Below are 26,451 nucleotides of genomic sequence, written 5' to 3' on the forward strand. Positions count from 1 at the left end.
GGTACATATGTCATTCTTAATTATTATTTAATGGTTATCATTAAACTCTTAGTTTTAAAGAATAAAAGGTTAAATTCTAATTAAAAACTAACTCACGATCCATGAATTTCTTCCTATTTATTCTCTCATATTTTCATTCATATTTATTCTCTGATTAATCTCCTCTTTTATTCCCTATTTTCTCTCTCTTTTTTCTCACATGTCTCACAAAATATTGGAGTAGTTAGCAGACATTGAAGTTTTCCTAAATCTCTTCACATTATCAGATATTCACTCTCTTTCTCAAATTATTCATTTCTCTCTCACACTCACAATTATTCTCATATTCTTTTTATAAAGAATAAATTAAAATTTTTTTATTTTATTGTTCTTTCTTTCTCCTAATATTTTGATTTTACTAATAGCAATTTAAATCTCGTTAGATTTCAGCCATTGATTTTATCATATATATAATCATAATCATTGATTTTTCTTTTTTAATCATTAAATTTTCTCCTAAAATTTTATTTCCTATTAATGGAAATTTAAATCTCGTTTAGAATTTAAGCCATCAATTTTATCATATCTAATTGTAATCATTTAATTTTATTTTTGAATATCTAAACTTTTTCATAAAGTTTCCAATTCCTACCAATAGCAATTTAATTTAATTTTTTTTTGGTAATATAGCAATTTAAATTTTAAGTTTTAGTAATTGGATGTTTAAATTTTTGCCATTAATTATTAGATCTAATTGTTATAAAATAAAGAGAATATATTAGAGACAAAGAAGAAAATTAGAACAAGATCAATTAGAAGTAATTCATTCAATTGAGTGCATTACATATTTATAGTAGAAGGAACATCTACTCTGATATAGAAATACCAAAGTCTACAAAGAAATACAATATATGATTCTCACACACAATAAGATAATCTTGATATGGAAAGATAGATTGTCACCCAAGATAGAAGGTGTATAGAATGGAAATATTGACTGCCAACATTGTGTGTTGAGATCACTATAATCTTCAATTAAGATGGGAATGTGAATCACCAAGATTGTATGCTAGGTGGTTGAGATCTTCAATTGGAAGTATTGTCTATTGGGGAGTGATGGATATCCACAATCAATATTATTTATAACACTAATAATAATCATTGATTTTTTTTTTACTTAATTTATGATAAATTGAGTGTTTATCTCATATTTAGTTAATAGACTTCAAATCTATATTATTTTTTTTCCGATTATTTCTCCCACTATTTCTTTCCCACTTTTTCTTTCATGATTTTTTAAAGTTTTTTTCTCACAATTTTAACCCCTATGTTTTATTTTAATATACTTTTTATAATTTAATTATAATTGTGTTGTCTATATTTTAGTCATCATATTAATTTATCCCACTCACGTTAGAATATAATAAAATATTCTGAGATGGAACCCACAGTAGGTCCCGCATTGGTCCACGTAATATGTATGGTGAAAAGACTTTTTTTTTTGCCAAGGTGAAAAGACATTAGCGCTTGTTCAAACGAGAGGTGATCCAGATTCATTATTCGCCCCCCCCAATGTTCAATCCTAACTCCGCCCCTAGAAGCAGAATCATTTTTGAAAAACATGCTACACCCTTTTTTAAAATAATTATGTGGGATACGATTTTATATAGTCAGCTTCAAAACCAAATTGACGCACTTATTGATAATCCACAAAATAAGTGTCTATTACCAGAAGTGTCCCCCTCAAATATAAGGTCGGACAACACATGCTTATTTCTTTATCACATCTGACACTTACACGTGTGGAATCGATAAAGATAGTTAAGTTCTCTGCCAGCACACTTATGCTCTGACATTTGTACCCTATCCCACTTGGAGGGCAGAATTGAATGCTACGCATTAAATGCACAACACTGAAGTTGAACTCATCCCAATGTGGAGTTTTTTTTTGGTCAAATTTTTTTTTTTTTGAGAAGTGCTTCCCAAACAATTTTACCAAAAAACTATGGATACACATTGCTCAAAAAAATATGACACTAAATATGTAAAAAGTTGTAACCCTATTTTTGGTTAAGCCGGCTATTTCTAGGTTGTTAACCCATGACCAAGTATTCAGCTAGTGAAAACTTCACCAACGCGCCAAGCACAACCATCTCCTTGGAAGCCTTCATTTTAGTCTCATAATTAAATCTTAACTCAATGCATACTTTTGCAACTAGACTATCAACAAATGAAATGGCCAAAGTAGGGAAAGTAAACCTCAATGGAACTCCAAGGGGTAGCATTCCATTACCAATAACAGCAATTTACATCCGAAATTCTTTTGAGATACATCACAAAATCTAGTACGTAAACAAGGAAGAAAGAAGGAAAAGGCAAAAACCATAGGAAAACGAATCAAAATTTTATTATATAAGGGGGTGCCTGTTACCCCTTAATTCATTTTCTAAAGATCAAACAGATTTAGAGCCATGGAGAATTGAAAATGGGAGTTACAACAGACTTGGTTTGCAGATACTGCTCAAGGGAATGCAATCCATTGTCTCTACCAAATCCACTCATCTTATACCCACCATAAGGACAGTCTCTATCGAAAGAGAAATAACAGTTTATCCAAATCACTCCAGCACGAATTGATCTTGACACAGTGTCGGCAACATTCAAGTCCTTGGTCACTATTCCAGCTGCTAGGCCATACCTAGTGCTGTTGCCTCTCTGAATCGCCTCCTCAACAGTTCTACAGTTTGTACAATAGAAGAAACTCAGACATGTTCAAGAGATTAAACATCTAACTCAGTTGCTGTCATCAAGAGTGTCTTCAAGAAGAAATGATATCTGCTTAGCCTTGGGGTTTTTTTTTTTTTTTTTTTAAAAAAAAAAAGAGAAACTTTTTCTTTTCTTATGAGAGACAACCCCCCCCCCAATATCTCATCCCTTGCTGTTGGAATTTATTAATTTGATTAATAAATTAAATGCCCAAGGGCAATATTGGAAACTCACTATTAGGGCGGTTACAAAATAGGTTATATATTTTAGTAACCACCGCATTAGTGAGAAGGTAACGGAGTGATTCATTCGCACGAGCGAATCTCTGAGAAACGGCGGCTCCATCTCTCTATCCCTCTCTCTTAGAATCGCAGGCTTAGATTTTCTTCTTTGCTAGTATTTGATCTTCATTCCATTAATCCACGGCATTTGGGTTGTGGATATTATTCCCTTTCCCTGTGATTGAGGAATCTCGCCGGTAAATCTTTGGTGGTGGAACGAGGACGTGGATCTAGACTTCCGCTGTGAATACTTCAAGTAAGGGAAAGCAAATCCAGGTAAGTAATTTTTTCCCCATCAATTAATTGAATTGAATTACTTTTGATGTATTACCTACATTGGCATCAGAGCCATTGGTTCCCACGTTTATTGTTCCTCCCCATTGTTTAATTTTATTGTATGGATCCAATGGGAGGATCAAGGGTTTAATACGAAACCCATGGGAGAATTGATAGGGTTTTTGGAAACCTTTAATTTTGATTCGGATCCGAGTGGGAGATCCTTGTGGATTTCCCTAATGGAGATTTGCATGAATTGATAATCCATGATGAAAATTTTTGTTTAAAATTTATTGTTGGATTTTTTTTCATGTGTTTTTGGATGATTTTTGAGTAAAAAAACATGTTTTACCGTTTTTTTCCGTTCAAGAAAAATTGAAAAATCGCCGTTTTTTGGTCACTGTGGACCAGACGGACGACCGTCTGACCAGACGGTCGTCCGTCTATTATCAGAGTGGTCACAGTGACCCAGACCGAATTTCCGTCGGGGAGACGGTCATCCGTCTGGTCACAGAATGCCAGACGGAATTTCCGTCTGGGCAGACGGTCATCCGTCTGGGCATAAAAGGCGGACGGAATTCCGTCTGGCAGGCGAGGCCGTCCGATCCGTCTGGGAGATGGATTTTTTTGGATATTGGTCCGTCCGATTCGGGAATGTGTTTCTAACTTCTTGGACACCAATGGCCCGACAATCTGTGTGATGTTTCGGCATTGAAGGCCTATTGGGGCCTAGTGGGAGCTAATGAGGTAGAAGTGTTCTGTGTGAACCACCTCATAGCTTTAACATGATTGCATGTTTTATTTTAATAAAACTATTTTTTTATTTATGGGTCTATCAATCATGTTTCTTGCACAGAATGAAGTTAGTGTATAAGTCTATGTGGGTTTGCATGAGAATTTGATTGAATGTTTTTTTAGCATCTCTTTTGGTTTAAGTGCTTATCCCATAGGTTGACTATGCTAGTGTGATTTTTGTTGCATGAGTTGTGTTTTATGCTAGATTTATTGAACTCATTCTTGTATGTAATATCTCTAGAAAAATGGCTGCTACCAAGAGCATTGTTGCTGACCTCACTAAAGGAGATAAGCTGAATGAGAGGAATTATGACCTCTGGCACCGAAAGGTGCAATATCTCTGGAAGAGCGGGGATATGCTAGAGACCATAAACCAGACCATGAACCCACACGAGGAAGGTACCACTTGCACGACATCGCGGGGACCTTGATATATACAATGCTTGGAAGAGGAAAGACCGGGTAGCCGGGATTACAATCCCGAGCTCCATGAGGGATGACCTGATGCTTCGTTATGAGAAGCATAGGACTGCAAAGTCTTTGTGGGAGGCTGTGAAGTTCCAGTATGGAGGGACTTCCACCACAAGAGGCCGCCAGCTCGGACTCACTTTTGACGGTTATAAGATGCGCCGGGGGTCACACCATGAGGCGGCATATAACCATCATGTCAAACATGATTAGTGAGTTGAGCGCATGTGGGCGCCGGAAGACGATGAGGAGCAAGTCTCTGCGGTCATCGGGTCATTGTCAAAGACTTGGGAGCATATGAAGATCTTCTTGACTCATGCTGATGAGGTCAAGACTTTCGATCAAGCTGCCAAGCACCTTGAGCTTGATGAGGATCGGATGTTGGCCGATACCCCTCAAACTGATGTATTTGCTGCTGAAGCTAGCACTAGTAAGGGTGCAAGCTTCAAGCGCAAGAGAGGGAAAGCTCAACCTCAGCGGTCCAAGCAAAGTAACCGGGGTGGGAACAAAAACAAGAGTGGGCCCAAGCGTTCAAGGGGGACTAGTGCTTGGCAAGAAGAAATCAGCTTTGATTTGCTTCAAGTGCCGAAAGCCTGGTCATTTTGCTCGTGATTGCACCGAGCAAGAGGTATGTCTTGTGTGTTATACCTCATCTTGTTATGTAACAAGTTCTACTATGCTTGCTGAACTAAATCCTTTGTGGATTGTTGATTCGGGTGCGACGAGAAGACATAACAAGGGAACGCTCGAGCTTCGGTGGAATACCGTCGTATTCCAAGAGGAAGCAAAAGGATAATGATGGGGAACAGCTCAAGCGTGGAGGTTCATGGCATAGGCACATGCAAATTAGTTTTGCGAGGTGGCCGAGGCATTTGTTACTCCATGATGTGCTTGTATGCTCCGGACATTCGGCGAAATCTTGTTTCCGTTATTTATCTTTTAAGGCATGGTTTTAGAATTGTATTTGAAAACAATTCTTTGGTTTTGTATCTCGGTGATACGGTTTATGGTTATGGTTTTCTTGATAATGGTTTCATTGTATTGGATACAATTGATTATTCATTTAATTCTAGTAATGTTTTTGTTTGCCAAAATACTATGTGTATTGATTCTAATTTGTGGCATGCTAGACTAGGACATATTGGCTTAGATAGGATGAACAGGTTGGCAAGAGAAGGTCTCTTAGGCCAAGGTTCACTATCTGATTTGCCAACTTTGTGAGTCATGTCTAGCGGGAAAAGCAACTAGAAAACCATTTAAAAAGGCTTTGAGAGCCTCTCTTCCTTTAGAACTTATCCATTCCGATGTGTGTGGACCCATGAATGTGCATACTAGAAAAGGACAGTCATATTTCATCACATTCATAGATGACTATAAAAGGTATGGTCACATTTATCTAATTTCTCATAAGTCGAAGCTCCGGAATGTTTTAAGAAATTCATGAGCTTGGTTGAGAATCGGTTAGATAAAAGGATTAAAACTCTTAGAACGGATAGAGGTAGAGAGTATCTCTCCGATATGTTCAAAGGGTTATGTGATGAAAAGGGGATATCTAGACAACTTACTATTCCAGGGACTCCATAGCAAAATGGGGTTGCTAAGAGGAGGAATAGAACCTTGCTAGACATGGTGAGATCCATGATGGCGCGGCAAATCTACCCATCTCTTATTGGGGAGATGCTTTGCTGGCTGCGGCCTATATCCTCAACGAGTTCCAACCAAATCGGTTCCTTCCACACCATATGAGTTGTGGACCGGAAGGAAGCAGATTTGAGTTACTTGCGCGCATGGGGATGTGCAGCATATGTTCACTCTACTTCTCACCAATATGGAAAGCTTGAACCCGAGAGGAAGAAAGTGTATCTTTGTGAGATATTCCGAACCCTCAAAGGGCCATGTCTTCATTGGACTAGATGAGAGTGAGAGGAGAACGGAACTTGAGTCTAGGGATGCAACATTCTTGGAGAATGATTTTCCATCTCTTTCGGGAGTTAACAAAGAATCATCGGAATTCTTTGAGATACAAGATAGCGGTCTTGTCACTTCGGGGATTCAGATTCTGGATAATGAACACAGGGTTCATCCGGAAGATCCTAGTGGGAGTGGGAGTGCAGATGTGATAGCTACCTTAGACGGTGAGCAATCCGACATGCACTTACGCCGTAGTGGGCGCGGGCTAGTTCCTCGTCGACGTTTCGACATAGAGGATGAAGCCTACATGGTAACTCTGAAGAGATCAGCTGTGAGATAATTTCGGTCGATGAGCATGAACCAAAGAGCGTGCGGGAAGCTCTTGCGGGGTCAAGCTCAAAGGAATGGTTAAAAGCAATAAAGGAAGAGTTGGAGTCAATGAAAGTTAATCATGTCTGGGACTTGGTTGACTTGCCGCCGGGCCGAAAGGCAGTGGGAACAAGTGGGTTCTCAAGATCAAAAGAAAGGCGGATGGATCTATTGAGAGATTCAAGGCTCATTTAGTGGCTAAGGGCTACACCCAACGAGAGGGCGTTGATTATGAGGAAACTTTTTCCCCTGTGGTTAGGTTTGCCTCAATTCGCCTCATACTAGCCATTGTTGCTCAGTTGGACTTGGAGCTTTATCAGATGGATGTAAAAACTGCTTTTCTCAATGGAGAACTTGAGGAAGAGATCTATATGGATCAACCTCAAGGCTTTGAAGCACATGGACTTGAGCGCAAAGTGTGCAAGCTTAAGAAGTCCATATATGGCTTAAAGCAAGCATCTAGACAGTGGAATGTGCGCTTCCACCAAGCTATGATGGAAAATGGTTTTTCCATGCTTGAGGAAGACCACTGTGTTTACACCAAGAGATTTGATAATAATTATGTCATTCTGACACTGTACGTAGATGACATACTTATGGCTAGCAATAGCAAGGAGCTATTGGAAACCATTCGAAATGGTTGTCCTCCGTATTTGATATGAAGGACATGGGTGAAGCAAGCTATGTGCTTGGTGTCAAGATTGTCGAGAAATAGGCAAAAGAGATTATTGGGTTTATCTCAAGAGACCTATATTGACAATGTCTTGACGAGATACCAAATGCACAACTGCAAACCAATTGATACTCCAGTGGAGAAGGGTTTGCATTTGAGCCTTGATATGGGTCCTAAGACTCCAGAGGAGAAAACCAAGATGGAAAGAGTTCCATATTCCGGTGCGGTGGGTAGCCTTATGTACGCTATGATGTGTACTAGGCCGGATATTTGTTATGCGGTGGGTTTGGTTAGTCGATACCAATCAAACCCGGGCATAGAGACCTTGAAACGATCAAGAGGATATTGAGATATCTCGGAGGAACGAGTAACTACATGTTGTGTTACCAAGGATCGGATTTGCGGTTAGTTGGCTATAGTGATGCCGACTGGGCTGGAGACATCGATGAGCGCAAATCAACCTCTGGATATGCTTTCTTGCTGAATGGCGGGGCCATTTCGTGGTGTAGCAAGAAGCGGCTTGTATATCCCTCTCAACCATGGAAGCGAGTATATGGCATGCTCCGCTGCGGTTCAAGAGGTTGTTTGGTTGAGGAGATTCCTTCGACATCTTGGGATTGTGATGACATCCAAAGAGGCTGCCCTTGTCTCTTGTGATAGTACGGCGGCTCTTAGCTATGTCAAGGACCCCAAGTATCATGGGAAGACCAAACATATACAGTTGAGATATCACTTTGTTAAAGACATTACATCAAGAAAGAAAGTTGTACTTAAGCACATATCTACTAGTTTGATGGTAGCTGACCCTCTTACCAAACCTATAGCCAAGGATGTTTTTATTTCTCATGTAAAATCCTTGGGCTTGCGTAGATTGTGACTTATTTTTGTCTTGAGACTTTCTTATTAATGAGTAATATGAGTTCATTCCAGCATTTATTCTTATTCACTTTACGTGTGATTGTGTTTCTTCTAGCATAAAACAACATATGTCAATAGGCAAGAGAATGGCTCACTCACACGAGCATTCGCCTCTGGCGCCTTGGAGGCGGCGAGAGATGAGGCGGATTGTGAATGACTTTGTGTAGGTCAATTCATAATCATGATGTCGCCTTGATTTGGAATCAAGATGAGTTTCTTTATTGTGAAGAGAATCGACATGAATGTTCCCACTATTCATGTTGCCTATAGGAGCAGTGCGAGTACTTTATGTGGCGCTAGGGTGGCGACAATAAAGTAACTCGGGTTAGGCGCAAGGGGTTGCGGCTGGACTAAGACCTGTATGGTGTTGAGATGGACATACGTTCTATTGTATATAGAATGCTCCACCATAGCACATATATCATACTATGTGTGCTTAGCGATCATTGGAAATAAGAGGAGGGATCCCTGCTCCTCTCATTGTGTGAGTCCTGGACCTTATGGTCCATTAGTGTTCTTAGTGACTTTCGACGACATCATGAAACGAAGGGTTGATGTGGCTACTTTGGGGTGTTACCTATGGTCATGATTGATTCGACCTAAAGGGGCACTACCGGGAAAGGAGTCAATCCTAAGTGTAGTGATGGTGCAGGGGCGAAAGGAAAGGTTTGATTCAACTGCACCCTAAAAAGTGTTTGCTTGGCGCCAGCTGTATGTGTTACAGATAGTGAACATTTTAAGGACAAGAAGGTGATCTCTCGGAGGGATCGAGATACCTTTAGTCCGGTGAGTTTGAATAAACCTAGGACAACTGTGTTATACTAATGCTTATTTGATTTGTTTCTATGAGTGATGTGCCATTCCGGCCTTCGGGAAGGTTTCTAGTTTGGGGCTCACGCGTGCAGGTATATCACCGGTCGCACAACCCATTTTGCCGGATAGACTTGTGGATATTAGTGTGCAGGGACACGGGTGGTCTATGTATCTGGGATACATAGTGAAGAGATCAATATATATGTATATCTGGGATATGCATGTGTGTCTGGGACACAAGAGGTCTATGTATCTGGGATACATAGCAGAGAGATTGAATGTGTATATCTGGGATATACAAGTGTGTCTGGGACACATTGAAAGATTAACACTTGCCCTTGTGCAAGTGGGAGCTGTTGGAATTTATTAATTTGATTAATAAATTAAATGCCCAAGGGCAATATTGGAAACTCACTATTAGGGCGGTTACAAAATAGGTTATATATTTTAGTAACCACCGCATTAGTGAGAAGGTAACGGAGTGATTCATTCGCACGAGCGAATCTCTGAGAAACGGCGGCTCCATCTCTCTCTCCCTCTCTCTTAGAATCGCAGGCTTAGATTTTCTTCTTTGCTAGTATTTGATCTTCATTCTATTAATCCACGGCATTTGGGTTGTGGATATTATTCCCTTTCCCTGTGATTGAGGAATCTCGCCGGTAAATCTTTGGTGGTGGAACGAGGACGTGGATCTAGACTTCCGCTGTGAATACTTCAAGTAAGGGAAAGCAAATCCAGGTAAGGAATTTTTTCCCCATCAATTAATTGAATTGAATTACTTTTGATGTTTTTTATACACTTTTTTTTTTTTTTAATCAACACAAAATTTTTAAAAAAAAAAAAAAAAAAAAAATTTTTTATTATAATTTTTTGTCTCTTTTATTTTTATTAAAAAAAAAATTATTAAATTTTTTTCCCCCCCCCCATTAAAAAATTGTTTTTTTTATTTTATCCCCCCCCCCCCCCCCCCTTTTCCCCCTTTAAAAAAGGGGCCCCCCCCCTTCTCCCCTTGTTCATTTTTAGAAGGCCCCCCCCCCATCGCCTCTTATCCACCTGAAGAACCCAAGGTGGGAGTTCAGAATATGATACTTGGGGTCTCTTATTTCTTTAAGGTTCCCCTGTAGATCTCATGTAATGTATTAGATCATGCTGCAAACTAAAGAAAAAGCTGCTTAAACAGGGGAACTGAACCCAATGGATTATCTTAACTGATCCAAAGATAGTCATCAACATTTTTTCTTTGATTTGTGGAATGAAAAATATTAGGAACTGGTAAAACCTTACCTGGGGACCTTGTTGAGTACGAGGATCAAATGGGTCACCAACCACCCATGTTTTTGCCTTCTCTGCTACCTTTTTAACAAATTCATCATAAATCCCTTCTTGGACAAAGACTCGAGAACCTGCTACGCAGATTTCTCCCTGAACATTGATCCAATCTTTGAGATTAGATTACTGAACTAGGTTTACTAGCTGAGAGAATTAACTAGAATTTAGCAAAGAAAAGTTTACCTTGTTAAATAAGATACCCATGAGAGCAAGATCAGTAGCTGTCTCTACATCAGCATCATCGAAAATTATAAGTGGGGACTTCCCACCCAATTCAAGTGTTATAGATTTCAAATTGCTTTTTGCTGCAGATTGCATAACTAATCGTCCAACATCTGTGGATCCGGTAAAACTGACCTGAATAGAATCAATCACCAGAACAAACACTTGGATATCAACCAAATGTATCTCCTATTTTTGGACCAAAAAGAACTAGCTTTTCTATATCTACAGTTTATAAAGTGAAAAGAGATGTTACTTTGTCAACATCCATGTGAGAGCTAATGGCAGCACCAGCTGTACGGCCAAACCCAGTAACAACATTTACCACTCCATCAGGTATTCCAGCCTGATCCATGAAAGAAGAAGTGATTAAGAAAATCTAGTGAACGCAGTAGCATAAGATTAAATTTGTGTGAGCACACTGCCTTTTATAGCTGCTTCACTGATACACCAAAAACTGAACTGATGGAACATGTTAATCAAGCATTTTAACGTGTTGCATGCAAGGTTGGCTTAATGATCTAGGTCATTTCTTGAAGGTGTTCGACTTACTCTAGATGGTATTCTGTCACTTAAACCCATGTTGTGACATCTTGACTGTAATATCAAATGTTAGGTACTAAACTAACATGCAAAAAAACTCTGGGACTTATTGAATATTTTAAATCAAATCTTTTAGTCTCAGATTGTCTCACAGATTAGAGGGGGAAGTGAAGTTTGTGGTTTACCAGCTTAGAAAGATGTGCAAAGAAGAGAGCAGAGAGAGGAGTCTGCTCAGCAGGCTTAACAATCACGGTACAGCCAGCAGCCAAGGCAGGGGCAGTCTTCATAGCAAACATTACAGAAGGGAAGTTCCAAGGAATAATATGACCAACAACACCAATGGGCTCACGCAAGGTGTAGCCTTGAAGCTCCCTTGACATCTTCAATGTCTCCCCATGGATCTTGTCAGCAGCACCAGCGAAATAACGATAAGTGTCAGCAGCAGTAGGGATGTCCAACACTTTTCCAATACCAAACAATTTCCCACCATCTATAGCATCCAATGCTGCCAATTCTTCTACATTTTGATCTATTAAGTCAGCAAATTTCATCATTAGCTTTCCCCTCTCCTGCAAATTCACCAAAACACAAGAGTTAGATATACTATCACAATTGAAAAATGGACATCAAATGATAACAGAGAAAGGCCAAAGTGGCACAATTCTTATCATATTGTCCCTCTATGTGCCTTGTGCCATCCGTGGATAAAAGAGAGAGTCTGGAATTCTACTTGTCAGTGTACAGGTCTATGCTCCCTTTTCTCACAATTTTTTCACTACACATTAGGAGTGGGACCTACCCTTGAGTGCTAATACTACTTGTCAGTGTAGAGGTCTATGCTTCCTCCTCTCACAATTTCTCCATCACACATTAGGGGTGCAGCTCTCCTCTGAGTATTGACATCTTTAATCACAGATAGGATTCCCGGTGGGCCCTAGCTGTGTGATGGAAAGGTGTGAGGCGAGCGTAGACCTACCCTGACGGGTGGAGGATCCGGCCTCATAGACAAAGGTCTTAACAGACCAAAAGGCTCAATCGAGGCTAAAGGAAATTACATACTTGCATGGTAAACGATGGATAAAAGAAAAAAGAGAGTGCAAGTTTAGACCATTGACCTGAGCCCAGCCCACCCAAGCCTAGTTGGGCCCTAACGAGGTATGGGTTTCAAACTAATAGACAGACCCAACATGATATGATATACCCAGCGGAATGAATAAGGAAAAAATATCATCATATGTGGATGGAAATGGAGGTTGGAGAAAGGAAAAATTCGAAAATATATTACCTTCTGACTGTTGCATTAAAATTGAAGCATGCCCACCGCCAAGTACAGGCGGAGGAAAGGATGTATAGCTATGGAATCCATCACAGAATGGATGTTTTACAATAAAATCTGCATATGAAGTGTTAGAAGATTCCAATAGTCTTGGTGTGAACATTTCTTTTGATAACAGTACTTGGGAGGCCATTTGGAAGTTAAAGGTGCCGCAAAGAATCTCTTGTTTCATGTGGGTTCTAAGTTTGAACAGGCTGCTAACTAATGATAGGAAGTGGAAAATGGGACTCATGAACCACTCATTCTGTAACTTCTGTCTTCATGAAGCTGAAACTAGTCTACGTGTATTTAGAGATTGCCAATATGCGAGTGGAATATGGAAACGATTAATCCCAATGAATCAACAAGGACAGATCTTCAATTGTGATCGTCGTGATTGGCTTTACCTAAACATTTGTGGAAATCTATCACAACAACAGAAAGGATGGTCAGCCAATTTCGCCATCACACTATATCTACTGTGGGGTTGGAGAAATCGTGATACTCATGAAGAAGACTTCACTCGACCAGGGGGAGGGGTTGAAATGATAAAAGAATACTACTCACATGTGGAGGCAGCTTGGACCCAGGAAAATAATCCACAATCATTATCACGAAGTGTTAGAAGAAAGGCAAAGTGGAAAAGACCAACGGAAGGATGGCTAAAATGCAATGTAGATGTTGCAGTTGGTAAAGAAGATTTCAATCAAATTGGAGGAGTTTTTTGCAGCTCAGAAGGGGTGTACTTGGGAGGTTTTGTGCATAGAACCCCCAAGACAAGTGTTCTTGAAACTGAGCTCCATGCTATTTGTGTAGGCATATGCTATGCAGTAGAAAGAAATATGCTACATGTTTACGTGGAGTCTGACTCTTCACAAGCAATCGATTGTTTGAAACTAAGTGCTCAAAATCAAGGAAGGATGACAAGGATTATTGTGGCAATTCGAGAGTTGGTAGATTTGCATGGAAATATCATCATTACTCATACTAATAGAGAAGCAAATATGGTTGCCGATTGGATGGCGAAAAGAACAACAACATTGGAGTCTCCTACGCGTTTCTTTCAAGAACCCCCTCAAGGTATAGAGGAGTTCCTTCAGGTGGATCGTTTGACCAGCTCTCTTTAAATTGATTTGGGTTTTTTAACCCCGTTTATGTATCAAAAAAAAAAAAAAAAAAAACAAGTCTTATTGGAAACCGGAAGAAGATCCCGTTGGAACCTGGATGACTTCGGTAGGTGGATATTCAGTGTAAGAAATGTCGTGTTGGAAGATGTCCATGACCGAGGTAAGAGCCATTCACATGTTGGTTAAGGTTGTAGCAAACTTAGGAACCAACTGGGAGTGCAAACACCCAAGTACTGAAAAATACTAGGTGCAGTTGCTTAAGGCGGCTGATTGGAAGATTCCACTGAAAACCCTAAGTTGACCTCAGCACCCTATTTAAAGTCTTCCACGTCCTAATTTCATATTATTTTATTTCTGAAGGTTGTTGTGGACTGAGAAGAGTCAGATAACATGTGATTGGTAGCCTCTTTTGGAGAGAATCTTTTGAGTTTCCTTTGACTTTTAGATCCTAAGTGAAGGTAAGTGTAACCACTCTAATTCTGTTGTGATGGTTGAGAGTAATATAATTTTTCCCCATCACTGATCTCGAGTAGATCATGCCAGAAGAGTGGATTTTTATATCCGATTTAATGGCAGATCTTATTGAAGAAAATGATGTAGATCTAAATTATTCCCTTTTGAGATCTGTAGTTTAAGTGGCTTCTCTAAAGTTCTAAGGACGTGGTTGAGATTGGAATTAACCCAAAATCAGATCAAGGATGAGTGATTAAAAGTGTGAATTTTGAACTTGGAATTCTACTCTAGAATAAAGCGGTCTATCAACTTAACCAACTGCCTTAGCCAACCAGCTGGTTTCCAGAGGCTGTGCTGAAGTTGTCTTTGCTCAATTTGAGTTCCAGACTCTAAAAGAACTTTCTTAAACTAGGGGTTTTATGGGATCTTCTGATAGGACACAATTGCATATTTAACTGATTGCTTATTATGATGATTCGATATTTATTCGAAGCCTATTAGTGCCTTTATATTTTGTGGTAGCCATTGTTTTGCTTTGTTACTCGATGATTATGAGTTGTGATTAATGATTATTGCTTTCTACTTCTTTTGTAAAATGCTGTTGAATAATGTGACTATAAATTGAAAATTACTTGGCTTGATACTCCCAGCCAAGGGCGGACCCAGGATTCAATATTGAGGGGGCCGAAGAATAAAAGCCAGACAACCTTCCCGTTGGGGAAGCACTAATGTTTTTTGCCATAAATATTGTGTGGGCCTTGTAAGACCTATTGGGGTCCCACTTCTAAATTATTTTATTATATTAAGGAATAGACCCACATATATTTTGTGAGGCACACACATATTTGAATAAAAGGTAAATTATTGATAATGATTTTTTTTTTGACAAAATATTGATAAATTAAAGCAATAATACAAAAATATATATATACACATGACTTCAACCTTAAAAAGTTAGATGCAAGCCAAAATTTTCTTTGGTAGGAGATGTAAACCAATTTTTTTTTAGGTAAGAGATACAAACCAATGATAATTAATTACCTTATTATAGACATTTTATTCTCAATACAAAATCAAATAACAAAAATTGTAGAAGAAATAAAGAAACATAGAATATAAAATCAAATAAAAAGAATCACAAAAAAAAGAAAGAGAAACAATAAATAAATTGAGAAAGAGTACCTAATTGTGGAGTAGATTTTTTTTCCAAATTTTCTTAATCCACTCTTGTAGAAAGGGAAGATAATAATTAGGAAGAAGAGATATGAGAAAATAGGGATTGAGGAGTTAGTTTCCAATTAGGAATGACATTTTGAATACCTAATAAGATTTTTTTTCCAAAAATTTTCTTTAACCCACGTTTATAGAAAGAGAAGAGAATAAATAGGAAGAAAAGATGGGAGAGAAGAGAAAGGAGAATAAATAGGGATTGAAGAGTTAGTTTTTAATTAGAAATGACATTTATACCCATTATTTTACCTTTAATCTCAATATTGTGGGGGAGTGACATTTCATATGTAGGAAGAGAAAAAACTGAAAAAATTTTGGAAATTAATATAAAAATTAGAAAAATAAGCGAATTAGTATAGATTTTTAAAAAATTCGGGGGGGGGGGGGGGCATGCTCCCAACTTGGAATATCATGGGTTGTGGTATGAGACACTATTCTCTAATGCCACCAACATTATCATAGTTGTTGTCCTTCATGATTAAGAGGTCTAGATGCATGGTTAGGTTACCCTTACACACTACAACCCTTTCGAGAATCCGTGATAGCAGTGACGTAGTCTAGTGGGCATCTAACATAGGTAATCAACATGTGTGGAGACACAATGGCCCACTATTTATCATACATAGAGTAGGGTTGCATTTGTTAAGGTTGGATTCATCGACATCCAAAAGATGACTTAGGTGTAGTGAGGAGACATGAGAGACATCCGTCCCAACAATATATGTAAGACCATAGGGTTAAGGAATGAAGTTCAACAGAGGTAATTAGTCCGTGAGGATTTACATTCCTATGTGTGAAAGGAACCTAGACTAAAATGGCACTAATCATGAGGAAAGGTATCTAGACTACATGTAGTGTGTGACCATATGACTTTGCATTGGGTTTAGAATCCCGACATGTGCAACTACTCAGACCAATGGTTGTGGGGGTGAGAGAATGTGGACCTGTATCCTAGCCATGGTTGATGACGAGGACCGTACCCCTTACTCGGGATCCCAACAAAAGTAACCAATTTGTGAAGGATTAGAGTGACAAGACTTGCCCAGAGGAGATCTAGTGGTATATCTTAAAGCATATTAGCCTAAATAGAGACTCACCTAGCAAAATTCTTCTATGCATTCATAATTTAGCATTTCATATTTTCAATTTCTTGCTTACTATGTGATTGTGGTATATCTATAGAACTATTGTCTTATTGAATCTTTGTGGATTTCCTGTGTTTTCTTTAGATGCCTTTACAGAAACATGAGAAATTCCCTATGCATGGGAGGATACCTCTGAAGAGATATTGTATATGCCATTGGGACATAGTCATCATGAACACGAAGCTTCCCTGCAGTGCATGGAATGCTCTTACGACACCCATTGATGGGAAGAGTCCAGGTTGTTTGCCGCATGGATAGGGCTACGAATGACTCCTTTAATTGAGAGTTTTGAGATAGAATACCCTAAACTGTTGAAAGACAATTAGAAAACTTGATGAGACACATTTTTGATAATTTTGCTTCCGCTAATACATTCTTATTTGATTCATTCAGTATTCATTCACAGATTTTGGAACTTTGTTTCTTTAATTAATATTGAATTTCTCTATTAGCTCTTGATTATGGGTTTATGTGTCTTATTTACTACTAATAGTGTGACTGGGGATCTTGTGGCTATGAATTACACCCATGGTTTGTCGGGGCGGGTCTGATACCGTTGAGTGGGGTGTGACATCTTATATATTAATAAAAACATATTTTAAAATTAGAATAATTAAAAGTATTAAACTCTAGACATTAACATCAAATTGCATTTGTTAACCTCTTAACTATATATGTGTTTGTAATAGACCAATATTATTATATGTTAGATGGTTCAAATTGATCAATAGGTTATACTCAAAATTCATAAAAGTTATATTATGCATATCAATTATATATATTCAAATTTGATTAGGGATAGGGACATGATTAGGGCCAATCCGTCTTGATTTAGAGCCATGGAGAATTGAAAATGGGAGTTACAACAGACTTGGTTTGCAGATACTGCTCAAGGGAATGCAATCCATTGTCTCTACCAAATCCACTCATCTTATATCCACCATAAGGACAGTCTCTATCGAAAGCGAAATAACAATTTATCCAAATCACTCCAGCACGAATTGATCTTGACACAGTGTTGGCAATATTCAAGTCCTTGGTCACTATTCCAGCTGCTAGGCCATACCTGGTGCTGTTGCCTCTCTGAATCGCCTCCTCAACAGTCCTACAGTTTGTACAATAGAAGAGAACTCAGACATGTTCAAGAGATTAAACATCTAGTCGTCAAGAGTGTCTTCAAGAAGAAATGATATCTTCTTAGCCTTGAACTTGAAGTGATTAATTTTTGGATTTGAAACAAATAAAGGAGAAACTTACTTGAACTTCATGAGAGACATCACAGGTCCAAATATCTCGTCCCTTGCTATTGTCATATCGTCCTGGAATTGTCAGCAATCATGATCCAAAAAATCAGTTTTAGTCATAGGCTTTGGATTCCTTAATTCATGATAATAAAGAGACATGATAAACTTATTACCTTCACATCTGTGAAAATGGTTGGTTCAATGTAATAGCCCTTGTCACCGCATGCTTTTCCCCCTGTTAACAAGGTGGCTCCCTCGTTCTTGCCATGTTCAATGTATGAAAGGACTCTCTCGAATTGCCTCTTATCAACCTGAAGAACACAAGGTGAGAGTTCAGAATATGATACTTGGGGTCTCTTATTTCTTTAAGGTTCCCCTGTAGATCTCATGTAATGTATTAGATCATGCTGCAAACTAAAGAAAAAGCTGCTTAAACAGGGGAACTGAACCCAATGGATTATCTTAACTGATCCAAAGATAGTCATCAACATTTTTTCTTTGATTTGTGGAATGAAAAATATTAGGAACTGGTAAAACCTTACCTGGGGACCTTGTTGAGTACGAGGATCAAATGGGTCACCAACCACCCATGTTTTTGCCTTCTCTGCTACCTTTTTAACAAATTCATCATAAATCCCTTCTTGGACAAAGACTCGAGAACCTGCTACGCAGATTTCTCCCTGAACATTGATCCAATCTTTGAGATTAGATTACTGAACTAGGTTTACTAGCTGAGAGAATTAACTAGAATTTAGCAAAGAAAAGTTTACCTTGTTAAATAAGATACCCATGAGAGCAAGATCAGTAGCTGTCTCTACATCAGCATCATCGAAAATTATAAGTGGGGACTTCCCACCCAATTCAAGTGTTATAGATTTCAAATTGCTTTTTGCTGCAGATTGCATAACTAATCGTCCAACATCTGTGGATCCCGTAAAACTGACCTGAATAGAATCAATCACCAGAACAAACACTTGGATATCAACCAAATGTATCTCCTATTTTTGGACCCAAAAGAACTAGCTTTTCTATATCTACAGTTTATAAAGTGAAAAGAGATGTTACTTTGTCAACATCCATGTGAGAGCTAATGGCAGCACCAGCTGTACGGCCAAACCCAGTAACAACATTTACCACTCCATCAGGTATTCCAGCCTGATCCATGAAAGAAGAAGTGATTAAGAAAATCTAGTGAACGCAGTAGCATAAGATTAAATTTGTGTGAGCACAGTGCCTTTTATAACTGCTTCACTGATACACCAAAAACTGAACTGATGGAACATGTTAATCAAGCATTTTAGCCTGTTGCATACAAGGCTGGATTGATGATCTAGGTCATTTCTTGAAGTTGTTCGACTTACTCTAGATGGTATTCTGTCACTTAAACCCATGTTGTGACATCTTGACTGAAATATCAAATGTTAGGTACTAAACTAACATGCAAAAAAACTCTGGGACTGATTGAATCTTTTAAATCAAATCTTTTAGTCTCAGATTGTCTCACAGATTAGATGGGAAAGTAAAGTTTGTGGTTTACCAGCTTAGAAAGATGTGCAAAGAAGAGAGCAGAGAGTGGAGTCTGCTCAGCAGGCTTAACAATCACGGTACAGCCAGCAGCCAAGGCAGGGGCAGTCTTCATGGCAAACATTACAGAAGGGAAGTTCCAAGGAATAATATGACCAACAACACCAATGGGCTCACGCAAGGTGTAGCCTTGAAGCTCCCTTGACATCTTCAATGTCTCCCCATGGATCTTGTCAGCAGCACCAGCGAAATAACGATAAGTGTCAGCAGCAGTAGGGATGTCCAACACTTTTCCAATACCAAACAATTTCCCACCATCTCTAGCATCCAATGCTGCCAATTCTTCTACATTTTGATCTATTAAGTCAGCAAATTTCATCATTAGCTTTCCCCTCTCCTGCAAATTCACCAAGACACAAGAGTTAGATATACTATCACAATTGAAGAATGTACATCAAGTGATAACAGAGAAAAGCCTAAGTGGCACAATTCTTATCATCTTGTCCCTCTATGTGCCTTGTGCCATCCATTGATAAAAGAGAGTCTGGAATTCTACTTGTCAGTGTACAGGTCTATGCTCCATTTTCTCACAATTTTTCCACTACACATTAGGAGTGTGACCTACCTCTAAGTGCTAATACTACTTGTTAGTGTAGAGGTCTATGCTTCCTCCTCTCACAATTTCTCCACCACACATTAGGGGTGCAACCCACCTCTGATTATTGACATCTTTAATCACAAATGGAATTCCCGGTGGACCCTAACTGTGTGATGAAAAGGTGTGAGGAGAACGTAGACCCTCTACCCTGACGGGTGGAGGATCTGGACTCAAAGACAAAGGCCTTAACAGACCAAAAGGCTCAATCGAGGCCAAAAGAAATTACATACTTACATGGTAAACAATGGATAAAAGAAAAAAGAGAGTGCAAGTTTGGTCCAGTGACCTGAGCCCAGCCCACCCAAGCCTAGTTGGGCCCTAATGAGGTATGGGTTTGAAGCTAATAAACGGGCCCAACATTCGCAATGGTGCAAGTTTGGCCCAGTCATCGTGGGCCAGGCCCACCACCCAAGCCTATTTGGACTCTAATAAGGCATGGGTTTGGATTTCAACTCATGGACTGGGCCAGCATTTGTAAGGGTGCAAGTTTGGCCCAGTCTCTGTGGGCCAGGCCCACCCAATATTATTTTGGGTTTCAATAAAATATGGGGTTAGGGTTTCTTCCCTCTTACACATCAAATTAAATGTTAAAAAAAAAATTATAAATTTAAAGAAGAATAGAAGATTAACTGGCATGGGTTTGGGTGCAAGCTTGGCCCAGTAACCGTGGGCCAGGCCCAACACAAGCCTATTTTGAATCTCGATACATCAAAATTATGAAAGAAGAAAAGAAAATTGGAAGGAAGGAAGGGAGAGAGAAACTTACAACGCCAGACATGCGAGGCCATTTTCCATGGTCAAAAGCTTCTCGAGCAGCCTTAACAGCCAAGTCAACGTCTTCTTTGTCTCCTTCAGCTACCCTCGTTATTACTTCCCCACTTCGTGGATCGACCGTTTCAAAAGTATTTCCTAATTCCAATTAAAAAAGAATAACCCATGATTAGAGGGGATGCAAACCATAGTTTAACACGTCTAACCAAAAGATTCCCAACCCTAATCAATGATGTTAAAACCATCTCAATCCTAAATTCCATTCTAATTTTCAGCCTCTAGTTTTGGGTGTCTCCAACGTATTCCATGGTTCATGGTTCATGGTTCATGGTTCATGATTCACGAGTCAAGTGTTCTTAAAGTTGGTTTAACTTGTTTGACCAGTCTGGTCTGGTTGAATATTAACTTGTCTGACAGGCTAGTGTCGGTTGATAATGGAATATAATCAATATTGAAGAGGACATCTTAACTTCATGTACATAAATACATTATCAAATTTTTCATGGCCTAATGTCATTATTGTGGAATTTACATAGACCCTTAACTGTCAATGCAAGGTTAGTAGAATGGTAAAATCCATACTTCTCAGTGGAGAGGTCATGGGTTGGGCCCTTGCAAACAACAAGCATCCCCCTGAGGATGTAATCAAGGTGCGCGCAAGCTGGCCCGGATGAACCTTAGATACCCAAAAAAAAAAAAAAAAAAAAAAAAAAAACATAGACCCTTAATCAAGGGCAAATTCGGTGTTGAAGGTTTTTACACAAACAAAGTCTATGTGTAATTTTTCTATATAATCTTACTCGAGTGATGTGTGCTCTAATTTCATACTTAGACACATAAAGACTTTTTCTAGTGGATGACCCAAGTGATTTAATAAGCCAGACTAATCATAAAAAAAACAGCTTGGTCACTGCTAAATTTGAGATTTTCGTATTAAGGTTTTGGGTAATGCTTTTTGTAATGTCATTTGAAAATTGATTGGAAATCTCTAATAAATTTTTATTTTTTTACCTGTAGACATAATACAACACTTTATTCGTGATTCATGTGTTCATTCTAACTCAATAATTAAATTTACCGATTATCATAGGAAGACCAGCTCCACCATGAGTCCATGACTCAGCCAATTTTTTTTGTTTTTTGAATTCACTCACTTGACCCGCCCCCGTGGAGGATAAGGAGTTAGCTCATCTTCCTCCGGCTCATTCGTTGTTCAGGCGTCCGCGGTGCCTGCGGGGGCCCGCCCGCGCCTTCCGCCTGGCCGGAGGGTTAGCCCCGGCCGGCTGTCGGGGTGCATTCTTACTCACTTGACCAGTTAATGCATGGGAATAGGAGAAGACTGACATGGGCAGCAAGAGATGAGAATAAATAAAGTAAAAAAAAACCATTAAATAACTTCAAATAAACGAAAGAGAATCATTTATCAAGTAATCCAAAACGCTAAGCAACACGGCAAGGTGGGCCCTAGCTTATATACTATTATCAAATTCTATTTTAATCATTTTAAATTAAAATATATTTTGGATCCAAACTTTTTTTTTTTTTTTTTTTGGGCAAACATTTGGATCCAAACTAATAAGACAGGAACAGCAACACATTAAAAAATTAAAAAAGAAATTAGAGAAAAGGTAAACAAGAATAAAACAGAAATGTGTCACTTTTCGCAATTTGAGACTGGCCAAGCGGCGTGTGAACTAAAGGGCACGTTTGATAACGTTCTTAAAAAACGTTTCTGGCGTTCTTCTATTCTTTGGGAACGGAAGAACGGAAGAACGGGTTAGAGGCGTTTGAGAACACTTTTTGCAGAACATAAAAAATATGTTTTTACCAAAGAACATAAACGGAAGTGATAAAATTGATTCAAATTGAAACCTTAGAACAAGTTTATCAAACACTAACTTATTTATTCAACCCAAAAAAAAAAAAAACACACTAACATATTCTATTAGTGTTTTAAAAATATTTTCAGAATGGATTTATCAAATGCCCAATTTCAAGCAAAGAATGGTCTTTTAGCACAGAAACATTAAAAAACGGTTTTGTATAAGAACTAGTTTCTCAGAACTTAAACGTTACCAAACGCATACTAAATGTAGTGTCTCTCTCTAATTACCGTCTAAAGAGTATTTCAACAAAACCTGGCAATAAACATCATTCATGGAATCCTTAATTTGCATAAGATGTGCATATTATTATTTTTTTAAGGGTAAATATCATTTACCTCCCCTCTTAGCTGGACAAATAGCACTTACACCATCTCTTAATTGGATAATATCACTTACCTCCCCTCTTACCTAACAAATATATCAAACACCTCTCATCTGTTAACTTTATCGGTTAAACTTAACTTTTACCTTTAAATATTTTTCTAAAGCCTCAAACTATCCTTGGCTAAAAATATTTTTTTATTTTAATCCATAAATTACCGTAATTACCCTAGTAGTTAAAATACTAAATTATTCTCAATCAAAATAATTATTAAAAATCAAAACACCATAGGTAAAATCCAAATTATCTTTAATTATTAAAAGCCCCAACATACCCTTTTTTTTTAATTATCAAACAATTAAAAAAAAATCAAAATAGTAGTACGTGATTAATTTTATCAACATAACCTCTTCTTTTTTTAATTGCATTTTTAATTTTACTTGATAGTAGTACGTGTTTTTTTAATTGTTTGACAAAATAAAATATAAAAAAGAAGAAGATATGTTGGGCTTTAATAATTAAAGATAATTTAAGTTTTAACCATGATGTTTTGGTTTTTAATAATTATTTTAATTGAGGGTAATTAAGTAATTTAATTTTTAGGGTGATTACGATAATTTAGAGTTTAAAATAAAAAAATATTTTTAGTTAAGGGTAGTTTGGAGTTTTAGAAAAATATTTAACGGTAAAAGTTAAATTTAACTAAGAAAGTTAATAGAGGAGAGGTGTTTGATATATTTGCTAGGTAAAGAGCGGAGGTAAATGATATTATCCAATTAAGAGGGGGTGTAAGTGTTATTTGTCCAACTAAGAGGGGAGGTAAGTGATATTTATCCTTTTTTTAATCACCTTCCCTAAACTGAGGGATTTTTTATTTTTTTTCCTGGAAATGAATTATAAGATTTAAATACATATAATATTTCAACTTAAAAGTTAGGATAAAATCTAATAAATGTTATTTAGTTGGAATATTTACTCATGGTTGAATCTTATCATTTTGATCCTTTAATTTCGAAAATTGAAGATAATATTATTTTCACATTTCTTCACGACACATTCAAGAAGGATCCTACTTTTGAATGCACGTAAAATGAATCTCTTTCGTAATGATCTGTATCGAATGACGAAGGGACGTCAAAATAGTACTACTCTTTACCTATGAAGATGGAAGAAGTGGAAACATCAACATGGCACGGTGCCCTAGACCATATACATTTGGGGCTGACTTCAATGCTATACAATTAAGCATAGTAATTTACTAAAATAGTTGAGATCGAAATCTCAATCAAGATCTGAAAGTTCGATAAAGACCTTGTGCATTTATTGCAAATCAGCAAGTGAGACCCATGCATTTGACCCTTAAATGCGAGAACCTCGTGCTCAAAACCCCCATATAATTTACTCTCTCTCTCTTTCTTTCTTGTTTTTAAGTGAATAAAAATAGAATTTACATCTCTCACAGCGACACACAGAAAGAGAGCAGTCACTTTTACTGTAGCTGCTGCAAAACAATTAATTTAAAAAGCTTTGGACAGGAAGATGGGAAAACCTTTAAAACGGAGCTAAAAAAAACAAGTGGTGAGCTCTTCAGCTGGAGCCATGCTTTGGGTTTATCGATGGGAATCCGAAGAACAAATAGTTATAGATTTGATTTCCACCGAGATCCTATATATTTTGAGTGATTTTTGACAAATTTATCAGAAACATTACAATTTGATTTGAAAAACACCGGCAAAACTGAAATGAACGCATAAACAGAGAAAACGAATCGGAAAGGACTAGAAACCGAGAAAAAGCGGTAGAAAAATCAACAAACATCAAACGAAACTGAGAAAAGCATTAAAAAAACCTGCAAAACTGAACGATAGAGAGGGAGAAGAAGATGAAGAACCTGAAACGGCATCGACGAATTCTCCATTGATGAAGAGCTTGGTGAACTTGATTTTCGAGATCTCGAAATGATTTCCTGAGTTGCCGTTGCTATCTACCGCTGCCATCGATCTGTTTCCGTGGAAATTTCTGTTCAAAAGACAGAAAATCAGGAAGAGGAGGAGGTGTTCGCTACTGGGAAATGGTGATTGGAACGCTGCTCCGCCTTGCTTATAAATAATCAGAAAATGACGGTTTCAATATAAACAAACAAAAAAACCATACGAAGGTCACCGGTGTGTTCGGTTACATGCTGTACGGCACAAGAACAAATCTCCATGTATATAAATATATAAATAAAAAAAAGTAAAAAAAACTAAATAACATGGGAGGGCTAGTGAGGATCTGAACACCACCCGGGCATCTATCTATTTCTATCTTTAAGGGATTGGGACGTCGACTATGGTTCGTACCAGTCAACCACGAATGACTAGGAGGCTTCATTCTTAGGAGCACACATTTCTAACTCCATCATTTTGCTTGGGTCATGGGCATAATGGGTAAGTCGAGATTGAAATTTAGACTGAAATTCCGATCTAACATGCGCAGGACCCAAACAAAGTCCATAACTGCAAGTTTGGCCCAAGTAGTCTTAACCCGTTTGTCTCGTTTTGAGTTTGAATAGAGCTTAGATTCAACATTATAGCCATGAGGGCAGTTGGCACGTCAATGCTAAAATATAATGGCTCTAAATCAGGACCAGACCTGAAATTACTATTTGTCTCATTCTGACCCTAATACTAACCCTAACTTTGGTCTTCATCTTAACTTTGATTTTGGCCCTCGTGTTGACATTGATTTTGGTCATAATCCTGACCCTAAATTTTATCTTGATATTAAACTTCATATTAAATTTTATACAAGCCCTGATTTTGACCTTTGATCCAATGAGTCTACTTAAAAAAAATGTATTGCTTTGTACATTAGAAGTTTTTTCCTTCATTAGAATGACATAAATAAAATAACTACTTTATTGTTATTTAGGTTAAACAATACTCTTAAGAATAGAATAAATCCTTTTTTTTTTTACGGGTGGAAGGGTAACAAATAGCTTCTTTCTTTTCTTTTTTTCTTTTTTTTTTTGGGTAATCAACGAATAGCCAATATTATATTATAAACATCAATTATTGATTTCAACATTTATGAAATAAAATGATACTTAACATGATTGGTTTCTCATATACATGCTTTCTCATATACATGCATTTACATGTAGATATGTTAAAACAGTTGTGAAGCATGGTGAAGATTTATAGATGCAAAATTAATTCTAAAGTTTGAAGGCTGTTATAAATAATATTTATTATAGATGTCCATTACCCCCAATAGACAATACTTCCAATTGAAGATCTCAACCACCTCAGCATAGTGATTCATATTCTCATCTTAATTGAAGATTACAATGATCTCAACACACAATGTTGGTAGTCAATATTTCCATTCTATGTACCTTCTATCTTGGGTGACAATCTATCTTTTCATATCAAGAATATCTTATTGTGTG

General features: G+C 37.8%; 2 protein-coding genes across 3 annotated transcripts; both read right to left on the reverse strand.

Annotated features, from left to right (window-relative positions):
- Positions 1–2,385: 2,385 nt before the first annotated feature.
- Positions 2,386–25,101, reverse strand: LOC149007352 (aldehyde dehydrogenase family 2 member C4-like). 2 transcript variants are annotated; one of them, XM_089166482.1, is made up of 9 exons: positions 24,910–25,101; positions 20,806–20,948; positions 19,395–19,778; positions 18,923–19,012; positions 18,628–18,801; positions 18,400–18,537; positions 18,031–18,168; positions 17,871–17,932; positions 2,386–2,716 (listed from the first exon to the last, which is right to left on the reverse strand). In XM_089166482.1, exons 1-9 carry the CDS (start codon positions 25,013–25,015, stop codon positions 2,443–2,445), a joined length of 1,509 nt encoding a protein of 502 aa, XP_089022608.1. In that variant the 5' UTR covers positions 25,016–25,101; the 3' UTR covers positions 2,386–2,442. The 2 variants fall into 2 exon arrangements, with proteins under 2 accessions (XP_089022608.1, XP_089022607.1); XM_089166481.1 differs by lacking the exon at positions 2,386–2,716 and adding an exon at positions 17,169–17,718.
- Positions 10,357–16,865, reverse strand: LOC149007353 (aldehyde dehydrogenase family 2 member C4-like). The gene is made up of 6 exons (XM_089165332.1): positions 16,744–16,865; positions 11,529–11,946; positions 11,057–11,146; positions 10,762–10,935; positions 10,534–10,671; positions 10,357–10,398 (listed from the first exon to the last, which is right to left on the reverse strand). The coding sequence occupies exons 1-6, from the start codon at positions 16,863–16,865 to the stop codon at positions 10,357–10,359; spliced, it is 984 nt and encodes a 327-aa protein (XP_089021458.1).
- Positions 25,102–26,451: the final 1,350 nt, after the last annotated feature.

The sequence above is a fragment of the Hakea prostrata genome, chromosome 8, assembly GCF_041222555.1.
Source record: "Hakea prostrata isolate BN-2017 chromosome 8, UWA_Hpros_2, whole genome shotgun sequence".
Lineage (NCBI taxonomy): Eukaryota > Viridiplantae > Streptophyta > Magnoliopsida > Proteales > Proteaceae > Hakea > Hakea prostrata.

Excerpts from the sequence above, each read along its gene's own strand:
- LOC149007353 (XM_089165332.1), bottom strand. The coding sequence starts at position 16,865 with ATGCGGCAAACAACCTGGACTCTTCCCATCAATGGGTGTCGTAAGAGC. Across the intron at positions 11,147-11,528 it reads TTGCACATCTTTCTAAGCTG|GCTGGAATACCTGATGGAGT; the intron begins GTAAACCACAAA and ends TTCATGGATCAG. Across the intron at positions 10,399-10,533 it reads GTACTCAACAAGGTCCCCAG|CATGATCTAATACATTACAT; the intron begins GTAAGGTTTTAC and ends TTTAGTTTGCAG.
- LOC149007352 (XM_089166482.1), bottom strand. The coding sequence starts at position 25,015 with ATGGCAGCGGTAGATAGCAACGGCAACTCAGGAAATCATTTCGAGATC. Across the intron at positions 19,779-20,805 it reads GGCCTCGCATGTCTGGCGTT|GAGAGGGGAAAGCTAATGAT; the intron begins GTAAGTTTCTCT and ends GTGAATTTGCAG. Across the intron at positions 17,933-18,030 it reads CCATTTTCACAGATGTGAAG|GACGATATGACAATAGCAAG; the intron begins GTAATAAGTTTA and ends TGACAATTCCAG.